This window comes from Caloenas nicobarica, chromosome Z (genome assembly GCF_036013445.1).
Source record: "Caloenas nicobarica isolate bCalNic1 chromosome Z, bCalNic1.hap1, whole genome shotgun sequence".
NCBI classification, from domain to species: Eukaryota; Metazoa; Chordata; class Aves; order Columbiformes; family Columbidae; genus Caloenas; species Caloenas nicobarica.
The window spans coordinates 91,625,003-91,648,819 of record NC_088284.1 but is presented as its reverse complement, the minus strand read 5'-3'; the positions used below and the strand labels follow the sequence as shown (position 1 = coordinate 91,648,819).

At 39.6% G+C, this 23,817-nt stretch overlaps 2 protein-coding genes across 2 annotated transcripts; both read right to left on the bottom strand.

The window, feature by feature from the left end:
- Positions 1–550: 550 nt before the first annotated feature.
- On the bottom strand, positions 551–9,301 carry DNTTIP2 (deoxynucleotidyltransferase terminal interacting protein 2). The gene is made up of 7 exons (XM_065656833.1): positions 9,185–9,301; positions 6,403–8,144; positions 4,773–4,908; positions 3,981–4,076; positions 3,430–3,594; positions 2,200–2,309; positions 551–703 (listed from the first exon to the last, which is right to left on the bottom strand). Exons 1-7 carry the CDS (start codon positions 9,278–9,280, stop codon positions 610–612), a joined length of 2,439 nt encoding a protein of 812 aa, XP_065512905.1. The 5' UTR covers positions 9,281–9,301; the 3' UTR covers positions 551–609.
- A 257-nt stretch (positions 9,302–9,558) lies between these two features.
- Positions 9,559–21,898, bottom strand: GCLM (glutamate-cysteine ligase modifier subunit). Its single transcript, XM_065656834.1, has 7 exons — positions 21,590–21,898; positions 18,769–18,834; positions 17,044–17,128; positions 16,238–16,294; positions 14,768–14,970; positions 13,445–13,559; positions 9,559–11,725 (listed from the first exon to the last, which is right to left on the bottom strand). The coding sequence occupies exons 1-7, from the start codon at positions 21,707–21,709 to the stop codon at positions 11,556–11,558; spliced, it is 816 nt and encodes a 271-aa protein (XP_065512906.1). The 5' UTR covers positions 21,710–21,898; the 3' UTR covers positions 9,559–11,555.
- Positions 21,899–23,817: the final 1,919 nt, after the last annotated feature.

The following is a 23,817-nucleotide window of genomic DNA, read 5'->3' as shown; positions in this document are numbered from 1 at the left end:
ATGTAATTTATAACTTCATTACTTTTAAATATTTATCTAGAAATTACATATTATTTATATATATATTTAAATATGTAAGTATATGTGCATATGCTGAATTCCATGACATTCTCAATCCTATTATAGTCTGTGCTAAAATAAACCCTTCATGACCCAACTATTTCTCAATACCTTACATTATAGAATTGCCCAGCAGCACTTCTTGACAAGACATGGAAAAATTTGTTCTGGCATATAACGAGTGCCAAGGTGAATCACACACATAACTTTAAACTGAATTTACTAATTCACTAAAGACTGAGGCCTGAAAAGACCACAACCCATGAAGCTGTAATTTCATGCTCACACTTAACAATACGCTTTTATATAATTATCTTTTAAACACTAATTGAAACAAAAAATTATTTTTAAAATTTAAATTATTTGAAATTTAGATACCTGATAATTTGATAAAGCTCCCTACCGAATTCTCACTACAAGAAATTCCCTAAACCTCAATTTGCATATGGGCTGCAATCTTAAAAAAGAAAAAACCACCACAACCAAAGCATTCTGTAAAAAGTTTTATAACAAATAAGTTGTTCCAGCTTGTTATTTTTCTTCCAAGTCTTAATTGCGAAATTTCTTCTTCTTCCGATTCCTCTTCCCTGCTGCAAAAGCTGCTTTTTCACTCATGATCTCCTGATACTTCTTTTTATTATATCTGAACAAAATAGATAATTTACTTTTAAGCATGGTAAACCAAAGTTCACGAAAAGATAACATGGAAAGTACTCTACATATATAATTTGCCAAATGGAGTTCTCTCATGTTTTCTGAGTCAGATTTGTTTAATTTTCTACAATTATGAGTAGGTAAAGGGAAATCAACACTTGGATTAACGATAAATGCAGGTAAATTTGTTTTGGAAGGAAATTTGATTGAAGAATCATTTAATTTTGACATAACCAGGGGATTCTTTATTGCAGATGCAATCACATCGTGGACAGTTTGCTAAAGCACTGCTACTGCTCATGGTGGGCAGACTCATCCACTTCAACAATACCATGAACAAACTGCTTACCACCTTCTCAGCAAACTCTAGATAATCGCCCTTACTCTCCTCAAGACTGAAAACTAAGATGAGATTTAAGATGAGATTAGCACTAAACAACAAACAGGATATACTTACTGAACATGAGTTGCTAGCTCCTCTACTACAGGTTCTTATGTACCTACACCAATTAGCACGGTGGATCATTGCACACTGAGCAGTATTGAAGCTTTTAATTGCGAGACTGAAACCTGACATATCTGCACTGATGCTGCAGTATCTCGTTAAAGCCCTTAATTAGCCACAAAACAAATTAATTGATGAAATTTCAGAGACATTAATTGTTAAAATTTGCTTCTAATAAACATCTTATAAATCAGGCCAAGTCAGGAAACTAGTTAAGAAATAGCTATACGAACTTGCATTCCCAACATTAACATTTAACTTACAAGCCTGACACGAATCTTTTAATTCCAAATTATGTACTACTTCCAAGAAAATATGTCATTGTGACAAAAAGAAGTGCAGATTAACATCATGTAATAACCAATATCAAAATGGATCAACTAAGGGATCTACTCCAGAAATTGTAGGTTAAGCAAACATTAATTAATCCAACCTTCTTCTTCAAGTAAGACTTCTGGCACAATTTTGATTCCTATGAGAGGTGGCAGACTGACATGCTTATAAAATGAAATCGCATCAAATTTCACAGAATTAGTCAGTACTTTTCTATCAATTATGCCAATAAAAATAAATCAGTCCTTAAACAACAAAAAAGTGGAGGCATAAATCACTCATTCAGAGCCCTTGGTTTTTGGTGTAAGCCTATGCAGACACTTATTTTAGAAGCAAACCAGAATAGGGCTGATTGTTCTCTCTTCAACACTGACATTATTTTAAGAGTGATCGCCAACAGTGATGACCCGAGTTGGATAAAACCCTTTTATGAAGATAAAAAATACGCTGTCAGAATCTAATTATCCCATCCCTTAGATCTTCTCAATGGCAGTGCTGCTGAAATGCTAAAACAGACTAAGTTTTCTTTGAAGTATATAAAAACCCCCACATAAGCTGAGTAAAACCAACAAAAAAGATATTATATACAGTTTAAAATACTCGCCTCTTACATAGGATATTAAAATTACAAAACTGTTTTAAAATACCTTCTAAACTCAGAATCCGCAAGCAGCTCTTCTACAATTGTTCTCTTCCTTTGTTTCTTAGGTATTCGACTATGGTAGAAGTCTATGGGAGAATCAACCACAGTTCCAACCTAGAAAGCAGAAATGAAAACATTTTTACTCTACAGTAAGATGTTCCTTATTTTGCCTTTTTTTTTTTTAATCCTCAGTGACAACTGTAAAGACACCTACAGAGAAGCTCAGAATGGTATCTTAAGAAAGAGCAAAATATCAAAAGAATTAGGCGATGTTTTGTATGCAGAGTCACTTTTTGTCTCATTGTTTAGTGCACAGAGGACAGCCTGGGCTTTAAGACTGTACAGTTGTCAACACTGGACTGCTGTATCAATGCTTGTATTCACAAAAGAAATCCAGTTCTTAACTTCTAAACATTCTCCCAAGGAGGGAAAGGAAGCCCTTATGACCATCTTAACTGTATCCTCTCTATCATGCGGTGGTTTTTGTAGACAGCTACACAGCAGTTAATCCAGCTCTAATACAAGAACTTCATCCTGGAATGCATCACATTTTTTCCAGCTGGCCTGTCAGGCAGTTCTGATGATTCAGGTTAGTAGTACAGATACATGAACTACATGTTTCATGTGGTGAGACCTGTGCAGATCTCATTATGTGGAACACTTCTGTCTAAATTTTTCTGTGCCCAGAAAGTTCAAAACATAAGAGTAATATTTTGAGAAATTAAAACTATTTCCTCAAGCATGCTAACTATTCAGATGGGCACAAGTAGATGGAAGCTTATTTCTAGTTTCTGTAGTAACTATTTTCTTTATGCAAACTACTTCAGAGCTGAGAGCTACAGCAGCAGAAAATCTGGCTGATCACAAAGCTAGCTGTCTCCATTCAAATTGTATTAGCTACTACGAAAATAAATGCTAATTATTTTCTACGTGCTTGTTAAAAAAGGCACATACTTTTAAAAAGCAGCGAAAGTCTAGCCCACTGAGGGTTCCGAAAAAGGATTAAGTCAGATGTTAGTTCAGTTCTATGAGATCAGCTGAAATTTTTAAAAAGCAGCATATATGCATATGTAATAGAGAGTTAAGCGGTTGTAAACTGCAGCTAAGCGATCAAAATACTTTAATAATTAAGCTATGAAAGTAAATCAACAGAAAGGCTACCTACAAAATAGGCAGGGAATGAGAATAGTTCAAAACTTCAGCAGTACAATGCCACCTTCTGCTGCTTCCTTACCTGGAAGTACTTGGGTAGACCATCTCTATCATTCTTCTTATAAAAATGCTTAGGGTCCAACGAGGCTCTCATCTTCAAAACTTTAAGATCATTCTTCAATTCACTGGTGATTTCAGGGGCTTTCATACCAAACCACCCGTCACCTGTTGTTTTTTCTCGCTCTGCCTAGGATGCAATACCAAGAACAATAAATCTGCATTTAGCAACTAGGACAGGATAGAGCAGGGAACTCTCCACTCCAAAAGATGGAGAAAGTTTTTAGAACATAACTCTGTACCTTAAAAAAGTGTATTTTATGACCTTAATAATAAAGAGGTCGTCAACACGGTATTAACAACAGATTTGTAGCATCTGAGCATAGTACCTTTCACTTCACTGTCCTGGTGACTGAAGACCGGAAGGATGGCTTTTCACAGGAGGGCTCAGGGAGGACACAAAATTGCAGTTCATCACACCACTTCCAGTGGGCCCATACATGCACACGGTCTCAGCAAGGGGCTTTCTACCACAGATTGTTTTGTCATTTGAGGCATTATCAGCTCTTCACTTACCCTGCGCTGTTTCTTTAGCTGGTGAAGCGATTCCCTGAAGGGTGGAACACATTCTTTTTTTTCAAAATCTGGAGTTATTATACTCTTCCGCAAGAGCTGTAAGATTTTTTTTTTTTTTTAATGTTAGACAGTCATCTCACTGATACAAATTTTACTGCTTTACCCTATTTAGAGAACCTACCAAATGACTCATGCAGAATCTAAGCAGGCATTATAATACAATACTTCAGCTTATTTGATCCACAAAAAAAAGAGTAGTAGGGATCTTCAAAAGACAATCCTGGCCAACAACAGAAAGCAGTTAACTAGCTCTGGAAGAAGTGAGATAGCAAACGCGCCTGAATAAAGGTGGTTTTCATGGATGAACCTAACAGTCTCAACAAAAATGACACATTCCTTTTATCTCAAGGGGTGCTTTTGAAATAAAATTCCATATTACGGATAGCGTAGACCTGTATTTACTGAAATTCAGTCTTGTTATGGTCTAAATATCTTGTTAGCAGACCTTCAGCTCATGTACCATTAGGCAAAACTGCAGACATAATCAGCTTCATTTCATGTTACAGGATAGTGCTGGTACTTGCACTGCTTTTCAGTTTCTGAAGTGTCACATATATTTACATTCTTATCATTAAAACCAAATGTAAATACGTCCTTTGGCCAAAAAGAAGGGAAGTTCTCAGCAAACCACAGAATGAGATACTTCTTTAAAAACAAGTAAACCCACCTTATTAAATTAATATTTTTGTGTTACTGCAGTAACAGGTAACTGCATGACTGTGAACACATTACCTGGTCCTTCTTCTTCTCCTTCAGTTGTTCAATTACACTCGATCTGGGCTTCTGCTTTTTTCCATCAAAACTAACATATAAACCTCCAAGCTTCTTGATATTCAAACCAGGGTCTATGCTGCTGGAAAGCTGTAAACTAAAAGGAAAATAGTTAATGATGAGAATATTTTAACAAGCATGCAGCTAAATCTTATGCTGTCCTCTGAGAAAGACAATCACAAAAACACATTCTTCTCATCCTTGCAACTTAGGTTCAGTTCTGCAATGATTTTAAGTCTCAGTATCTAGAAGAAATACATCATTTAGACGTGACAGAAGATGACATGGAAAAAAAAATCATGCTATTATGTGAAGTGAGACTTTAATAAAGAACAATACCCAGGAAATCACTTCCACGAATCTTTCATATTAATTCTAATGCTGTATTCTTATCTTAGATATTACTATCTTCTATAAAATTGAATTCTTAATTTACTTAACCTTGCCAAATGAACTCATGACCAGCATACTACTTCTATACATTGAGAAACTTGCTAGCTAAAAAGAAAAAAAGCCACAAAAGCACAAGCTATGGGTGGTAAAAATATCGTCAACTCTTTAGTGAAAAGTATGAAGAACAAGAATTCATCATAGGAATGTTTAAGGCCTTGTCAGTGTAAGAGTACTAGGAATACTGTTATTAAACATTTCAAAATAAGTATATTTCACATTTTCTTCATTACTTCAAGCAGTCAAAGGAATGCCTGTGCAAACAATGTACAATGGCTGACTCAAAAGGAAGTATTTGATGACAAGAATACTTAACAGCTATTAAGTATTATGGAGAAATATGGTAATATCTAAAGAGGTAGAACAGGTATTTATTGTAGTTTGAATGCTTATTAATGCAAGCTCTCTACAACTTTCTATCAAACTATGACTAATCTTTTATAATGTCTTTACACAGAATGCTTGACAAAGTTTTTGTAAAACTTCTGGCCTACCTGAAGGTTTTTATAAGATGAAGACATATTTGACCAACCTAAACAGAGTATTATGCTTGAAACATATGAAGCATATAAAGGGATTTTAGCAGGAGCTGGACTACAAGAGCTCAAGAGGTCCCATCCAACCTAAATTATTCTCTGATTCTGTTCTGGGCTGATTTCACTTGTAGTGTATCACCATCCCACAGCACAACAAGAACTGAAAACATGAAAGTACATGTGACTTTAGGTTTAAAAAGCACGATCTAATTAAGAAACGTATAAGGAATTTACTGGACTTTTTGTTATTTATATCCAAACTAAAAAATAAAATAAAATCAACACTTAAGAAAACAGGGACCTCGATAAGCCTGATCAGTTTAACCCAGTTTCACATTTTGTTTTTCAAGTTGAACACATACAAGGCATCCAGACGCCTAAATATTTCAGCGTTCTGTTCTGCTATATACAAAAAATCCCTAAACCCTGAATTTATGGACTGTAATTCTATTTTCTGATCTGTGCAACCCCGCTTACCACATCAATATGACTTATGTGATGAGACTACTCATTTATTCCACATCATTTAGCAAGTAATGTACATATCCTATTCATACGCTTGAATAAAATGCAGATTCTTTAGTTATTCCCAGAAAGATACTTACACATCATTCTTATTTTTCAACAAATCGTCGTCTTCATCCTTCTCATCTTCATCTATCAATTCCTCTTCAGTCTCTTCCAGATCTGAGGCTTCTTCAACTTCTTCCTTTCCTTCATGCTTATTTTCAGCATCAATATCTTGGTCTACATGATCTAAGTAATACTTTTGGCTGGAACTCATGCCAGGCTTAGTATCGATTACAAAAAGCCCTTCAGCATGCAGTGAACTGTTTTTTAAAGATTTTTTAAGGGAAGGAGTCCTCTTATCTGCCTCTTTATAACAAAGATTCTCTTCAAGTGCATCTGTGTCTGCCACATCACTGTTTTCAGATTCATCACTTTCATCTTTGCTCAGAAACAATGCAAAAGAATCATTTCCACTACTTGATCTTCCCCTTCTGTGTGATACAGATTCAGCATATTCTCCTGTTTTGTCTTCACCCTTGTCTCCACTGCTTTCAAGCATCCTGCATCTACCAACACTATCAGTTCTCTGGGCAGCAGCTACATCATTTTGTGGGCTGCTCACTGCACTAGATGGCTCACCCTTTTTAAATTTATCAGCATGGGTGAAAGGTTGATGTGCATCTGCCTCAGCATCTGCTCTTTTGCATTCTGGAATTTCTTTACTTTCATTTGGTGTTTTTTGCACTTGGAATTCTAAAAATTGTTTGGGACTCATGCAATCAGTCAAAGAAAGATCCATATGCTCTGATTTCCCCTTCACCACAAGTATTTTGCAGTGTTGTTCTTGTATTTGACCACATGTTTCCTCTGAATAATCTACCCCAACAGTCTGTGGATTTTTGGTGGCTTTTTTCCGAGGCGATTCGGTGTCACTTTGTTTCATATTTGTAAGACTGCTGGGTGTCACACCATTCAAAACCTCTTTACTCTGGGTTGTATTGGCAGATTTGGAAGAACATTTGCTTTTAGGTGAATTGAGTTCTTTGTTTTCCTCAATTACAGAGGAAGCATCTTCTACGTCAGAGACAAGCTCTGCAGCAGGTCTAGAATCAGAAATTATTACTGACTCAGATTTAACCGTGACCTCAATTAAATTCTCATCTTCTGAAACAATTATATTTCCTTTCTCAGTCTGCTCAGTATTTTCTGCTTGCAATTTCATTTGCATGCTCCTAGTAATTCGTTTGGTAGTGATGGACGGTTCCTTCTGAGAACTTAAGCAGCACGACTCTGCATCAGAAATATCTTCACTATGGGATTCACTAACTGTATCTGGTTGTAATTTCTTTTTGCTTTGCCTCCTTCTTGTAGTCCTGGTAACATTAGGCATCTGGACACCAAAAACAGCAGAGGAACAAGACTCAGCTTCAGAGATATCATCTTCATCCAGAATCTTGCTTAACTTATTTAGAGAAGCTGTCTTGTCACGTCTTTTTTTGTCAGGAGAATCCGGCTGACAAGGAACTACAATTTGTCGTCTTCTTGTTACTCTTACAAACAAAGGTGTCTGAAGACCAGACACATCAGAGCAGTTTGATTCTGTTTCTGACACATGCCCATCAGCTTCTGGTTCGGCAACTGATCGCACTGAATGAACAGTTGCGTTCTCGTTTGTAGTAATTTGCATCTCTAAGCTATCACTGACATCTGACCTTGTTTCTGCATGTTCCACCTCTTCAAACTGAGATTCCTGAATTACCTCTGGCTTACAAACTGATTTAGTTGTTCTTCTAGTCATCCTCGTAGGCACAGGAGTACTAATTTCAGCAGATGCCATCTAGAAAAGGAGTGAAAAAAGTGTGCTATTGACAGGTGAAACAACCCCATAAAAAGGATGCTATACAAATCACTAACAATCTTTTTAAACAAATCTACTCAAGCTGACAACAACACATATCTCTGAATAACCCCATGTGGAAGAAGTCTCAATAAACCACCAATTGCTTATCTGCTGTCTACTGTCTTTTGGTCAAACATACACATCCATTAAAAAAATTAAACAAACACATTACGAAATATAAACAAATATCTTCTAATTCTAAAAAGTTCTGGCAAGCTGTCATGGGAAGCAAATCCAGAAGGGATGTTCAGAAATGGAAAATTTGCTCAACTATAAAACACCGAAGACTCGCAACTGGCAGAACGTGCCCCAAAATGGCTTCCAAAACCAAGTGTAGTGGTTTTAGGAACAGACTGGTCTCTCAGCAACACCAGCGACAACCTGCTTCTTTAACCGTGCTTGTACGTTACCTAGAAGACAATTCAAAACTTTGGAAAGAAATAACACTCAGCCAGAGCAGGATCTTCCCCAAACCTGAACGATGTTGGACCAACACAAACCGTGCTAACTAAACGATCAGTACTTATGCAACAGTGTTTGCATGTCTAGTGCAAACGCCACAAAAAATGCTAAAATAACTGAAGGGGAAAAAAAGGAAAAAAGGACAAGAGAAAAAAAAAAGAAAAAAGAGAAAAAGAAAAAAAAAAAGGCAAAAAGCCCCCACACATACCCTGACCTTTAACTTGCAACGTGAAACGGCTGAACGACCTGCGCCGGCTGCGAGCCCCGACAGGGTCCAGCAGGGCCGGCCGGGCAGCGCTCTGCAGGCCCGGTAGCGGCGGGCGGGCACACCGACACTGCTGCCCCCGCCCCTCGCCGCCGCCAGCCGGGGCAACGCGGCCGCCGCCGCGCAGCGCACCGCCCGCCGCGGCCAGCGGGCCCGCCGCGGCCCGGCCGCGTGCGCGCAGGAAGATGGCCGCCGCGCCGCCCCGCATGGCGGGCGCTGTCCGGCTGCCCGCGCCCCCGGCTCTCCTCACCTCCGCCGCAGCGGGCGCGGAGGGGCTGCCGCTGCCTCCCCCGGCCTGCGGCCTCTGCTGCCTCCCCCGCGCCGCCGCCCGCCTGGTCACCACCATCTTGTCAGCCGCGCTGTGCCCGCCCCTTCCGGCCGCTCTTCCGGCGGCAGCAGCGCGGGGCGGAGCAGCGGCCCGGCAGCTGAGCAGCGGCGCGCAGCGGCCCCGCGCTGCGCCGAGCGCTCCCCGCCCGGAAGCGGCTGCGGCCCGCCCGTCCTGGCAAGCACCGCGGCAGCCGCAGCCCCGCACTGGCGGACGCTTCGGACCGTTTTATGACCAAGTGTAAAAATACTGTTATCGAGGTAATGGCAATGCATACAAAGCACAGACTGAAAGCCTGCAAGAGTTTCGAATTTTAATTCAAACTTTCAAGTTTCTCACAGAAGGAAATCCCATCTCTCCGTGTTTGATGCAAAACAAATTAATAAGATAACCTGGTAAAGCGTTATTACACACTGAAACTCTAGAAAAATAAGAAAAGTACCCTTTAAGACATTATGATCTACAGCAAGCAAACTGTTAACAGTTTACAGAAAGGAAATAAATTATTCTATTAGAGCAGCCAATACAATGTTTTAGCACAACTCTTGTTTTGTAGCATTTCAATTTATAAAACTGAGCACACATATGAATAATACAACACAATGTCAGGAGCCAGAGACAATTTACAGACATCAGTTAATCATCAGCAGCATACAACTCAAAGTTGGTAGGGAAGTTTAAAATGAAACTCATGTAATTTTTTAACTCTGATACACACTGACTCAACATAAAAAACCCCTACATTTTTATTAGAAAGGAAATAAAAAATCAAACTTTTATTAATGCATTACTAGTTTTGGTACCCTCTCTATCAAAAGAACTGAAGAAGTCCAGCATTTCCCAGTATTTGCCGCCTAGAGATATTTGAGAGCTCTGAAGGTATTTTGAAAAAGATTAATCTTTTAACATAGTGGAACGGAGTACAGGAAGCTGACACTCTAGACACTGCCTACAAGCATTCGACTTCCACTAACTACATGACAGAATTTGAAAGATGTCGGTGGAAATTCATTCCCCTACAGTCCCAAATCTCAAAATATGTACAGCTACATTAATGAGTACTAATACGAAACCCCACTCCTGTCTGAAATCAAAAGGAAAATAAGTATTTTAGACACTAAACATCAAGCTCCTGCTGAACTACAAGTTGAGCTTTTGCTAGTTATTCTGATTTAAAGCCAAGGAAGTGAAAAGGCCTTTTTGACAGAAAGACTACATTAAATCAGAAGCCTTGCCTTAGCTGCAGCAGCCTCTCCAGGATTCAAAAGCCAGTACACTAAGCTGCTGCCAAACAGAAATATACCTAATGTCAAGCTAACCCTTGCTTGCATCATTTCTGAATGGCACTCAAGGAACAAAGTTTCCCAGACAACTCCAAAACAAGTCATCCATTTTACACAATCCTACAGTGAACAACTTCGGTATTTACTGTTATGACTTGGCTGATTCTGAGTGCGTAGTTAGTTCACAAGTATCAAAAAAAACAAGCCACAGTTGAGAAGACAGGCACGATTCAGTTTTTGATAAGCAGATTTTTCATCACTTGTTTTCAATTCTTATTTTAAACAGTCACACAATAATGCATTTTCTATTTCAAACAGTAAAGATGCCATCACACTTGTGCAAACACTAAACAAAGCATATTAAGGCACAAAGAAGCCAGAAGGAATTCAAGTTAACAATCAGAAAGAAATTCTGAAGATGCATTTTTTTCTAAGTCATAGAGGTCTTTTACACTATATTAAAAAGAAAGCAGTGTTCCCATCCACACAAATGAAACAGCTGACTTGCCTATATATACATACCAAGTAATGAGATACCAGTTTAATTTTTTGGGATAATTTTTCATAAAAGATGACAATTTCCTATAAAAACTAGCTCTTGAATGTTTGAAATCTATGTACCTGTCAGATAAGTAACTATTATTTAAGAGAAATTTTAAATAAAAATATATAAGTTTCTCTATACTACCTAATGGTAGCCAAAATATAATGATAATTTTACAGTGAACTGGTCATACAAAAAATATTTTAAACTGTTTATAGATAATTTCAATTAAAAACAAACCCCAAATATTTCATCTTTTAAATTAACTGGTTAATAGGTTAAGAAAGAAAAAGTGTCAGAACACTGCAGACACTATTGCTGACAACACACTGAATAATTACAACTTTTGGTCTTTGTTACAAATGCTGTAAAAGCGTTTCTATGAAAAAAAGCAATATCCTCCCCATCCCCAAGAAATTAAAACACTAAGCCACTAAAAAAAGAAGGAAAAAAATAAAAAGGAAGTGGTTTAAGAGGCATTTCTTTTAGCTTGCACGATATAGCCTTTGGACTTGATAATTCCTCTGCTTTTAACAATGACTGAATACCGGAGAAGCCATAAAGGAATCCACTCATGTGCTTTCATGTTCTGGATGGTTTCCTGAAGAACTTCTTGGAAACTTGCTTCACCAAGTAATTCTGAAGTTAAAAATGGATATTCATGCTTTAAATAATGTCATGTACACAGCTGCAAAAAGCAACACTTAAGAGAAACCTTTTTCTACAGTCAAAAATCTTAAGCAGTGCCAGACACTTCACAGGTCCAGTCTTACAGAATGCATGTAGGGCAAAAGCAGCTGAATATTACAGATGTCTTCAGGACACTTTTTTTGCAACATTGAGTATTTGCCACCAAACTAATTAACTGAGACTTCTACAATATCAAATAGAGTTGATCAGCAGAACCATTAGCAGGAAAAAAATGAAAATTAAATTTGAGAAGCTAGCTAGGCAAACCAGATGTGAGTAAAGCACAAAAGCTGACATCAGCAAAGTATGGAGCATTCTCAGTTACCTCTGCAGTCACCGGAAGCTCAACATTTATAGCATCTCCCATAACTTGGCTCATAATAACCACAAGCCCAGAAAGCACTAAGAAAAATGGGCTTAAATGCCACGAAGCAGAAGGCAGCGGCAAATACAAAAACCTCATTGTTCCCTTGACTGACACTGCACAAGAAACAATCTCTTTGATGAGGAATGTTCCCAAAACATACCCTCAAGACTCTTCAGCCGACCTTCACAGAGAAGTTACACTTAGCAAACAATGCATAAGGGAATCTCTACTTGCTTTGTTTTCTATACAAATCCTCTTCTTCTTCATTTCATGACTCTCAATAGAGAGCATTTACTAAACTGCAGATTGCACTTTGGACTTCACAGGACATGGAAACTGTCAGATTGAATGGCAATTCATCCTGTATGCTGCCAGAGCAGTGCTGATACATGCTCAAGCACCAATGAAATTCATTAGTTGTAACAGTGGTACTATAGAACATATACTACATAAATACTGTTTTTCTTTGGGGGGGAATGGGAAGAAAGGAGAAGGAAGGAAAAGTATGATCATCATAAACAGTTGGTCATAAGGAAGAATGTGGGGAAGGAATGAACTAAATATTGATTAAGACTTCTTGCTCATGATTCCAGCAAAATGTTTAAGGCATCATTATAGTGATTAAGATTAGACGATGTTTGAGAGAAACTAATATAATATCCCAGAATATTCTAAGGAGCTGGTAACTCAGACTTCTAGAGTCTAAAGGAAAGCCTCCAAGTCCTTGAATATTTAATTGAATCTCTGCACAAAACAAATAAAACATTTACACCAACTCTTTTTGTAATCATGTTATTTTAAGAAGGCACTCCTTTGAAAGAGTCCTGCTTAAAGCATAACAATTTTTTATGTTAACATTACCAAACTACTCAAAAAAAAAAAATCAACTGATCTTCAACATTTCTATGCAAGATATTTCACAGACAAGTTCTGTGTAAGTGGACTTTGTCATTTACTGGCCTTGAGCAATGTAACTGTCATTTCATTTTATGTTTTGTGGAAATACACTATTTTTTTAACATATGTAGTACACATTTCTCGGTAGTTTGTTCTTCTATTTACTTTATTCTCTGATTGAAATTATTTCAATAAACTATCCAAGGCTGGAAAAGATCACCTTTCCTCCCCTTTATTGAGGCAAAAGCAAGAAGTTAGTAGAAATATTTTATAGAGGTGAAACTTCTAGAATCCTTTGCTCAGGATTCTAATGTAACAAAGTTTGAAGTTCAGAGAAAGATTATTCCTGATTTTGTACTGGATAAATGCATTTAAAAGTCTTCCGTTATCTGACAAAGCCTTACCTTTTGGGTCATTGTGAGTTAACAGCTGTATGTCAAACTGTTTTGCAAATGCTGTGAGATCAGGTGGCATCACACAACAGGAAGCTAGGTTCACCTGATTACTACTTGGTTTCACCTGAAAGTAACAGAATACTTTTATAAGAAGAAAAATATTAATGTACTTATTTCAGTTATTTCCCCATGCCCTCTATTACAACAGATTTTGCTTTGAGCAATTTGCCTTTGACCATTATTTTAAGGTCTGAGGGACGTTAATTCTGCATGATGCTGAACAGGCAACTCCTACATGTGCAGTTTCCTGCAGCACAGAGCCCAAAACAAGAACAGCATCTAACTTCAGGTGCTGCCACACACTGTAACACATTTTGGCTTCCTGTCTGCTACATTCCCTAAACAGCAGCAGGTTGTAGCAAAAACATTATAGGGGTGTTAGTTTGAAATAAAACAAAACTTTTAAAAATCCAAATAATTTTTGTTAAGGATATATAATTTGCAGTCTTCCATGCCTTTAGGTAAGGGTCTAGATCAGATTAAGGTAAATGAAACACTCTCTGACTGACTCTCTGCTCATCACAAACTGCATTCATGGTCACCATGCAGGTGGTCATTAATCCCCTCGGTTCTCCTCCCCTCAGTATACACAAACAGCAAAGAGCACAGATCAGAACTCTCAGCAGGACCTCTTATGCAAATATAGTATGTTAACATACCACAAAAGAAACGTCATAAGAGGAATATTCAAGGAAATAATAAGGAAACGGTAAATCCACAAGCTCACATGAGCAGGGGCACATACTAGTATAGACCCCCATCACTTAAATGTAACAAGAGGCAATTAGTCACATTGGACAGCAAAATATTGTGCCACTTGATTCCTAGCCTGTCCCTGTACATTTAAGCTTAAGACTCAAAACAGCATTTTTTTAAGGGGAAATCCCTCCATTCATAACACAGCTTAAAGGGAAAACAGCTATGTTTTCAGAGTCACTGGAATAAATCTGAAGGTTTGAGAGTACTGTTTGCACTCCTTCCTAAATGTAAGAGCATTCAAAACTTAAACCTTAACTACTTCAAAGAACCTGCTACTGAGCAGATGCATGGTTTCCAGCCTTTGCTGAACAAGTATTGAACCAGTGACAATCACACTTTGAGCCTCCCTCACCCTGAACTACACTGGGACCATCCAATAAGATGCTGAAAATAACAAGGCCAATTAATATTTTGTATATAAACCCATTGATAACAGAAGATTGTAACAATGTGGCAGCCAACAAAACAGTTACTCTGTCCTAGAAATGCTACAAGTAGGAAGTTTGTTCTCACCTGCGCCCACAGGTACAGCTGCTCTAACAGTGTTTTATCTAGGTCAGAAGTACCTATGGCAACAATCTTTTTGTTTTGAACTAGATTTTCAAGTTCTTGCCAATAAGGTTGTAGATACTCCAACGAAAGGCTAGTTCCATCTTCAACAGGAGGTGGGGCAATAATGACTGAGTCTAACTGAGCAACTCCAAGGGCAGAACATGCTGAGGAGAAAGAACAGAGACTGCAAAATCTTTTGTGAGGTACAAACATAAGCAGCATGAATTTTCAAATTCAGCAAAAGACACACCTCCTGTTTCACTCTGCTAGCTCTCCATTCACCACCTGAAACTCTGAGTGTATCAGAAACCAAAGATAGTAATAGTGTTTTTAGCAAATAACCAAACATACAGCTGAAGGCCAAGCTTCAACTGTAGGTCGTGGGAAGTTTTGGGGGAGAGCAGAGAGGAACTACACAAAACAAAACATGAAGCTTTTTTTCCTTTTTAATGTTAAAGCTATATTTTTCCCTGAAGCCAGTGGTGAGATACAATTCCTGATTCCTTCACTCCTTTTTCCCATAATTCCTAACTTTCACCTCAAACTATAACTCAAGTACAAGGCATGGACTAGGAGAACTATTTGATATATATTATAAGTTAGATGAAAAACACACCCAATATAGAGAGGTAAATTGCCAGAGAGAAGTCGTAAGTCTTAGAGTATCACTGAGCTGTAGGGAAGATGCCAACCATGAGGCCTCTTCTGCACAGCAAAAAGAATAAAACCAAGTCACTAAAATTATTTTCTTCTGTGGAAGGATTCTATGAATGTATTTTTAACAAATGGTACTACAACTTGAAATAAATAGGCTGTTAACTGGGGTATCAATAGAAAAGAAAGATATCCGACCCCTTGTTCTTTGGCAACCCCTTATGCCCAACTGTTATTCCAAAGTGAAGTGCAGTGCTGCTGCTCACAATTACTGCTAACTTAGAATACAATGGCTACACCGATACCTAAAGTGTTGTTAGCCTATCTTCAATAAAACTCAGCTATTTCATCAACTGCTTTCAATATTGTTTTAGTTCCTAAATAATCTCTGAAATACTACACAGTTAGTAGTGAGGTTCATTATGTTAAAAACAACTGGCAACCAACAACAACTGGTAAGGAACTATTGTATCGCTGTTACTAAAACACCACATATTATTAACTGTTTAACAAGTTCTCGATGAAAGAATAAAAACATGCTCCTGCTGGGAGCAAGGAATTAGATTTGAGTTTGTGGACCCAAGGTTACAGCAATCCCCATTTATTAAGTTTGCTGACTGAACTAATGTGTAAACAGACTTGATTACTTAAGTCCCTCTTCAGAGAAAAACAAGAGATATACTTGTGACAGTCAATAAATATTTGGATGGAAAAGGTTCTAAATTTATTTCTAAAGTAAATAAGAAACCCTACCAGAAATTTGAGTTCCACGCTTACCCAAGTCAACTGCGTCTCTGATTGATGAAGAGTTTGATCCAACGATGAAAAGTTTTGCTATTTTCAAAGAAACTGCAATCAATATCTAAACAAGCCAGCTATTATTAAATATATAGCTATACACACCACTTATCAGTTCTTGGGTAACCAGTTCTTAGAATATACATCAATTACTTCAAAAATTGTAAAAAAAAAAAAGCCTTCTGAAGGTGACTGCCCAATAAAGACACTGTTATCTTAAATTTCAAAGTTGTGGTGCAGTTTCAGAACAAGAAATCATCCAGTTAGATGATCTAATAAGCTCTAAAGCTAGGGTTTAAGCATCAAGACACCAAGCAGTAACCATAACAACCTGTATGAAAACCCCAAACATAATAGTATAAACAGACCTCTTCACAACTTACTGAGACTCAAAATGTACTACTGTTAGTTTGGATTGCCTCCTTCAAGTTCACCATATGCAACCTGGAAAAATTACGCAAATAAATGTGCTTCCAATGCTATTCCTTAGCTGCAGTATTATCTGTAATATTTTGCTTCAGAAAAGTCAAAGATTCACAAAAACATTTAAATTGACTTCAGGGGATGTAAGTTAAACTAGAAAAATGCCGAGCTGCTTTAAAACCTGAAGTATGAATTCAAGTCTTTCTCAGCCAACTTCTAGACTACCCAAAGTATGACAGTGTGCACTGATGTCATTTGACTTTGCAATTACAAAACACAGTGGAAAAACTACACATATGTGAACATCCTATAACTGCATATGAAACCTTTTTATGCCACCAGATTTTTGACTATGTTCTTACCTGATACTTTCAACTCATCCCTTTCTTCAGGATTTATTTTTTCTATAGCTGAATCTACTTTACATTCCAGAACCTCCAGTATTTCCTGTAGTAAGTACATGAGACTTAGGAACAACTTGTCAAGAGGAGACAGGAAGTTTCTAAAGAATGTTTAATTAAAAAACAAACAAAGAAAAAGCCTTGTAGCATTTACAAACAAAAATAGTATAAAAATGCAATGACAGAAAAAGTAAGCCAATGCTTATTGATCTCTGAGGGGAAGACAGGAAAACAAAGCTATATGAAATGCTCCATATGCCCCTAACACAAAAAAATATTAATTACTGTTAAGAATTAATAGAATAATATTTAGTAGTGTTCTGACTTTCTGATGTGAACAGATTGCTGTGCCAATTCAAGCTGCCTTGCTTTATTCAAAAAACCCCTCATGACCAGCTGAAAAAAACCACATTGTCAGAATTAGGAGAACATCTTTGCATAGAAGTATTTTGTAATTTCAGAGAAGCCTAACACAAAAATTCTGTAAAATACAGATTTAAAACAAGAATTTTGAAACTGAAAATTAGGAAAATTTCAGAGATTTCACCCTCTATTCTCATTTAAGATTAGGCTGATGTGTTACATCAGCTTGTACAACATGACTTTAAGGCTTTACCTACATGAGATTTTGTGTTATACGCAGATATATACCACCCCATCCCCAGCCAAGAACTCTGGTAATTTTTGCTTCCCTACAAAAAAAAAATCTGCAAGCAAGACTCCGAATTATTCCATACAGTCAATATTTTAAACAAAAGTTTGTGTTTGTTCTGTATGTCTTTACGTATTTATTTTAAAAAATTACTGGAAACCTATATAATTCATGAAATAATTTGGAATTATGCAGTTGACATGTTTTGACAGTAAAACCTAGCTTACACTAAATGGATCACTACATCTTACAGAGACAAATGTTTATTTTTGTTCTCTTCTTAAGCAATCATTAGATCTTCCACAAATCATTCAGCAATAACTGCCTCACCGCACTCCAGTGTGGAACACAGCAACGTGCAGTTGATGTCACCTTACACAAGAACTGGCCACAAAACCCAAAGAAACTGCCAGGAAAATGGCAATATTTCAGAGAGCTAATAATGTATCAAATGGGAACCTATTACTGCTTTGCTAAATTTCAGAAGCAATAGTGAAAGAGAAGCAGCCAAATACATGAAGATCTTGATGGCAGATGCCCATGACTATGGTTTTAAGGTATCTGTGGAAGACTTTAACTCTTAAAAGAAAAATCGCCACTTTTTCATCTTCAAAAATATTTCTGAGTCAACCAAGGCTACGCTTCAGAGTTTCCCTTCAAATGGAAATATCTTATGCTATCTAGTTTATCATCTCCATATCTTAGGTAATTCTCCATTGAGTTTTTACAAGCATGCTGGAAAACTTCTAAGGTATAAAGATTTTTTTTTTTTGGTCATTGCCCCAACAATTAACTTGAAATCTTGCAAACAAGGACTTTTATTTTGCTAAGAATTGTCTTTCTTTACTTTGGTATTTCTTAGCCTCTCCAAGTTTACTAGATGTTAAAAAAAAAATACAGAGAGGTTGAGAAATACTCTAAGATATCTGAAGCTTCAACAGAAATTTAATAGATTTATATTTTAAAAGGTGTAACTAACTACATATTTCTCTGTTTTCACATGTAACACAGATAACATGCATAACATCTCTTACCTGATTCAGATCTTGTGCAATCTTTGAGCTCCATTCTGTCAGCGTTTTCTGAATACAGTCCCGCACCTACAAAATATTATTTCATATTGAAGTGTAGTTACATTATAGTTGCACTGAAATAAGATTAATAGACACACGAGACGGACAAGGCAAGTGAAGTAATGACAGAAGATTCTTCCTTCATAGCTTCCATCCAAAACTTGTTCAAACTAGTTTACTTTTACTTGCATATTTTCCCCTCCGCTTTCACAAAGAGTTTTAGCAGTAATACAAGTACTGTACTTGAACTAGGGTATGGAGTGTTTTGAGTGTTGTGTTTTGTTTGCGGGGGTTGTGTGTGGGTTTGTTTTAGTTTTTTTGTAGAGATTCTTAAGTTACAACATAGTCAGATAATATACATGTTGTGACATTGTTAGAGATTTCTGAAGCTTCACAATCAATCACTAAATACTCACTGTATTAATTACTTTTTCTAAGATGCATCTGACCCTTTTCATTTACTTCCTACCTATTCTACTGTGCCAAACCACTTAATGCTTTTAAGTCCTTCATTACTGAAGGGGGAACCTTCAGATCCATCCCCATACCTGCCTTTTTCCTGCATCCATGGATGCAAAATAAACTTGACTAAGACTCTGATAATGGATTTTCTTGAACATAGTAAGGCATAACTATTAAGTCTAAATCAGCTAATTAACTGCATATTGTACCAGTGCTTCCACTGTCCCAATGCTGTATCTTCCCTTTGACACACCTCTGGAGTCGTTACCCCCCAGGCTAAGTAAATGTACTGTCAAAACTGGTATCTGCCACAGGGAGGAGCATGTTCATGAAGAGCTGCTTTACTTCACTTTTAGTAATGTATTTTATACCTTCATGAATACAAACTTTTTGTACCATTAAATAGCAATTTCCTGTGACACCTAACATTGATTCAGAGTGCCCACAACACCATGCATACACCAGAAGCCACCCCCCCCATAAAACTGAATATCGCAAAGTTTAAGACATAATACAGTAATAATACTTTGTGAACACAAATCCTACACATCCTTCCCCAGCCATTTAAAATGGCATGCAAAAATAACTCAGTCAAAAGGCAAGAACTGACCTCCCCCCACCAAATAGCTATCCACAATGCTGGAACTCTTCAGTCTACTTTGATGCAACTTTAAATGTTATCTTTCCCTTTCTGAAGCAAAGTGAGACAGTACTTAATACGTATATTCTATATATTGCTACTTTGCAACTCTCACACTTTATACTTCCACTGCAGTTAGTATGCACAAGCCTTTGTCTCCAAAGCACACCACTCCCCTGCCCTCAACACATGTGAAAAGTGCAGCATATTCAACTGCTTTGACCAGCTTTCCCAAATACAGTTACATCTCCAAATTCCTAACGTTAGGGTTCCTAGTTTGCAAAGTTTTAGCTTACATCCTGCCACTGAGAGCTATACACACACTAACTACACCAAAAGAAGAGGTAAAAGCCAATTTATTTTTGATAATTAATGACAATTATTTGCTTCTGGAATTCCAGCAACTCTGGAAAGCAGGCAGCCTTGTGTTTAAATGCGTATTTCCCTGTAAACAGACGAATTTAAATACCTTAACTGATTTGTTATGCACACTGGCCACTCTTTATTTAACAATGCTCCGGAAACTACTCACAAAAGGTGCCCATTACGATACAGCTGTCTCTTTGATACAGAATCTATCCCCATTTCACACAAATCATAGAACGTTGCAATTAGCAACCAGGCCAAATAAAAGAGTTATCATCACATAACAAGTAAAAGTATGATGAATTTTTCCTTCTTATTACATCATCCTCCCAGTCACCTTTCTCACCATTTGTGCATGACTAACATGCAAGCAACCAACTTCTAGAGTAGCAACGGTGCCACTATATAGCAATAACCAGCCAGCACAATAGTTATTCTGATTACTAAACGACCATTTTCAAATCACTGTGTCATGACAAGACAGCAAATACAGTGGTTTTGATGCTCATGGCCACAGGACCTCCATCCATTTTATCAGGATTACTTTAAGTGTTGGCACATACAGCTAAAGGCAATAAAGTTGTTCTTAAAAAGTTCTTTCAATATTTAACAAAGAATGACAGCTGTACTCTTTAAAGAAGACAGCAATGAGTAATCTTCCTGAGACCTGTCACGAGTAAGAAATGGCTAAAATTAATTTCAGGTTAGAAAAGAGATTTTTTTTGCATTATTTGTAATGCAACCTCCTATTTATTCCTGTCTTTCTCTTGCTAAAGAATTACCAAGAACCTCGTCTGCCATCACAAGCAGTACTTAAACTAGTCAGTGTTTGGACTCGTGGTTCCCGAGGGCAGAAACACGCTCTGGTTTCCCGGCAGACCCGCACGCAGCCGGCGAAGCGCGGCACGGGGGACACCCCAGCGCGGCTGCCGCCCGCGCCCCCCGCAGGCAGCCCGCTGCCTTTGCGGAGCGCCACGCCGCTGTCCGCCGGCACAGAGCGCCCAAAAACCAGGCGTAATAAACAGCAAAATGCGCCTTTTTTGCGTGTCCCACCTCGCGGCGGCGGCTGGGCGAGGAAGCCCGTTTGGGGCCGGCGAGGGCGCCGAGCCGTGCGGCCCCGCGCCACGAACACAAGCGCTGCACCGGACGGCGCCCTGACCGCTCGGGCGGCCCCGCACCCGCCGGCAGCAACAACCGGCGCTCCCCCGGCGGCTGGGCTGCAGCACGGCCCACCCCGGCACCCCGCCGCGCAGGCGCCCGCCGAGACCCCCGCCGCAGCGCCCGGAGGGGAGGACCCGGGCCCGCCTCGCTCACCTCCTCGGCGGGGGTGGACGGGCACTTCTTGCGCGGGCAGCCCCAGTTGAGGAGGTTGCCGGTCTGCAGGGTGAGGGTGCCCGCCCGCTCCAGCAGAGCGCGGGCGCCGTCCGTCCCCATGGGGAAGCCTGGCGCTGCGGCGGCCGCCGAGCTCCCTGCGGCACCGGGCAGCGCCGCGCCGTGACTCAGCACTAGTAACGGCGCGGGGGGAGGGGGGCGCTTTCTAACCGCCCCGGTCACATGGCGCGAGGACAATGGGCGGGGAGGCGGGCCCAGCGCGCGACGGAGCGCACCCGCCGGGCTGCGCGCGCCCCGCCAGCGCCGCCTCAGGATCCCGCCACGCGCCTGCGCACCGTCTCTCACGAGGCCGTCGACGTCACGGGGCAGCGCCCCCTAGGCGCCGGCTGCGGCGCGGCGGGCGGGGAGGGGCGGGGCCGGGGCGCGGCGGGGCGGGGCCGGGGCGGGGAGGGGCGGGGAAGGGCGGGGCCGGGGCGGGCGGGGCGGGGCCTGCGGCGGCCGCGGGCCCGGGCGGTGCTGCCGCGGTCCGCGGGCTTCGGCGGCTGCCGAGCGGCGGCAGCGCGGTGGTACCATCCTGCAAGCATCGCTGTTTTGGCTGCTCTGCAGGCTTAGTAAAATTAATGGAACCATCTGAATTTTAGCCATGACGCTTTTAAGTAACAAATAATGGTTGATAAGACACGGAGATAAAAGGCCTCAAAAAGGAAACCAAACGCTTGTTTACTTTGGTTTTGTTTACGTTTTGATGAAACTTAAAACTTAGGGTATAACTCCAGTTTTACACCGGTTGATTCCAATGAGGACGCACTGGGTGAAACCTGAAGGATTATGGTTAGGGGATTTTTTTAGGGCCACGTGGCTTTGCGGAAGCTACACCCTGAACTTTAAAGCCCTTCTGAACTGGAGATTCGAAGGGGGGCTTCCCCCCCCCAATAACTGCAGTTAAAGTGAACGGTACACCACAAATTGTAATTTTGCTGTCAGAGCAGGAATTGGAGTTGTATTTCTAACAGATTTTTGCTTCCCCAGGCTGCACGTTGTGCTAATAGAACCAATTTGCATAACTTCTGTCAGTCTGCAGCACTGCCTGAACGCTCTCTGGCACAGAAGGTTATTTTAAATGTTCTTCATATTTGCGTTCTGATTACTTTTCCGTATTGGATTACTTTCATGTATTTGAAACGTTTTCCTCATTGTACAAATACAGAGCATCTGGAAGTGAAATATACTGAATGAAATGTCAGCTTATTTGGAAAACCAGTAATTTTGTTTTCTTTTTCTTTAACATGAAAATCCAGAAGGTCTAACTCGGCCCAAAGGTTCACCATCCAGACTAGTAATCAGCTGGAGAAGGAGTGTACACCTCCACATACCTTCACAGGTTTGCCCATATTTACATTCGTCATGAATTCTGTCCTGCTGGGTCTTTCTGATCTGGCTTTCCAGTACAGGCTTTTTTGTGTGTGTGTGTGTGTGTGTGAAATTTATTTTTTGATATTTCATGTAGGTAGCTTTGATGGTTATAATTCTATGGAATCAGGTTAAATTTGGCAGTGGCAGAGGGTTTTCAAACAGTGCATAGCATAATTCTTTCTGTCTAGCGGAAATTTATGGCACTGCAAAAACATTGTTCCTTTAAAGCATTGTAGAATTTGCTAATATTTAATTACCTTAGCTCTAGAAAAAGGATATCATGTCAAGAAGACTGGTTGGAGGAAAAAAACTGTCAGCTTCTGCACTGCTTTATGCCATGCATTTAACTCTCAGCAGCAGGAAGAACACCTCAGAGAAGACGTGATCTCAGCAGAGTTCTGTCGTCAGTCAAATCACCCCTGAAAGGTAAACTGCCAGAGAAAGAAAGGACGTTTTCTAGCTCATGATCAGTTGTATTCTTGCAGGTTAACACTTCAGATCTGCAAAAGATCTGAAATGCGGTTGATACCCTGCAGTAATTCTGTAATGTTAAAAGAAAAATAAATTACCCTTTCGAATGGAATGCCATTGAATCCTCACTCCAGCCGATCGGTGGATATCACTCTTCTCTCCCAATTCCCTGAACACCGGGACGTGCCGAACTTGGCTTGCGGAGGTCCCGGCGGTCCCCGCAGTGCTGCAGCCTGCCCGGGTACCACTGCGGGCTGCACATGGAACTGTTTCAGCAGCCGCCCAGCGCGCACCGCCGGGCAGCGGCCCGGGGCAGGGCGGGGGGC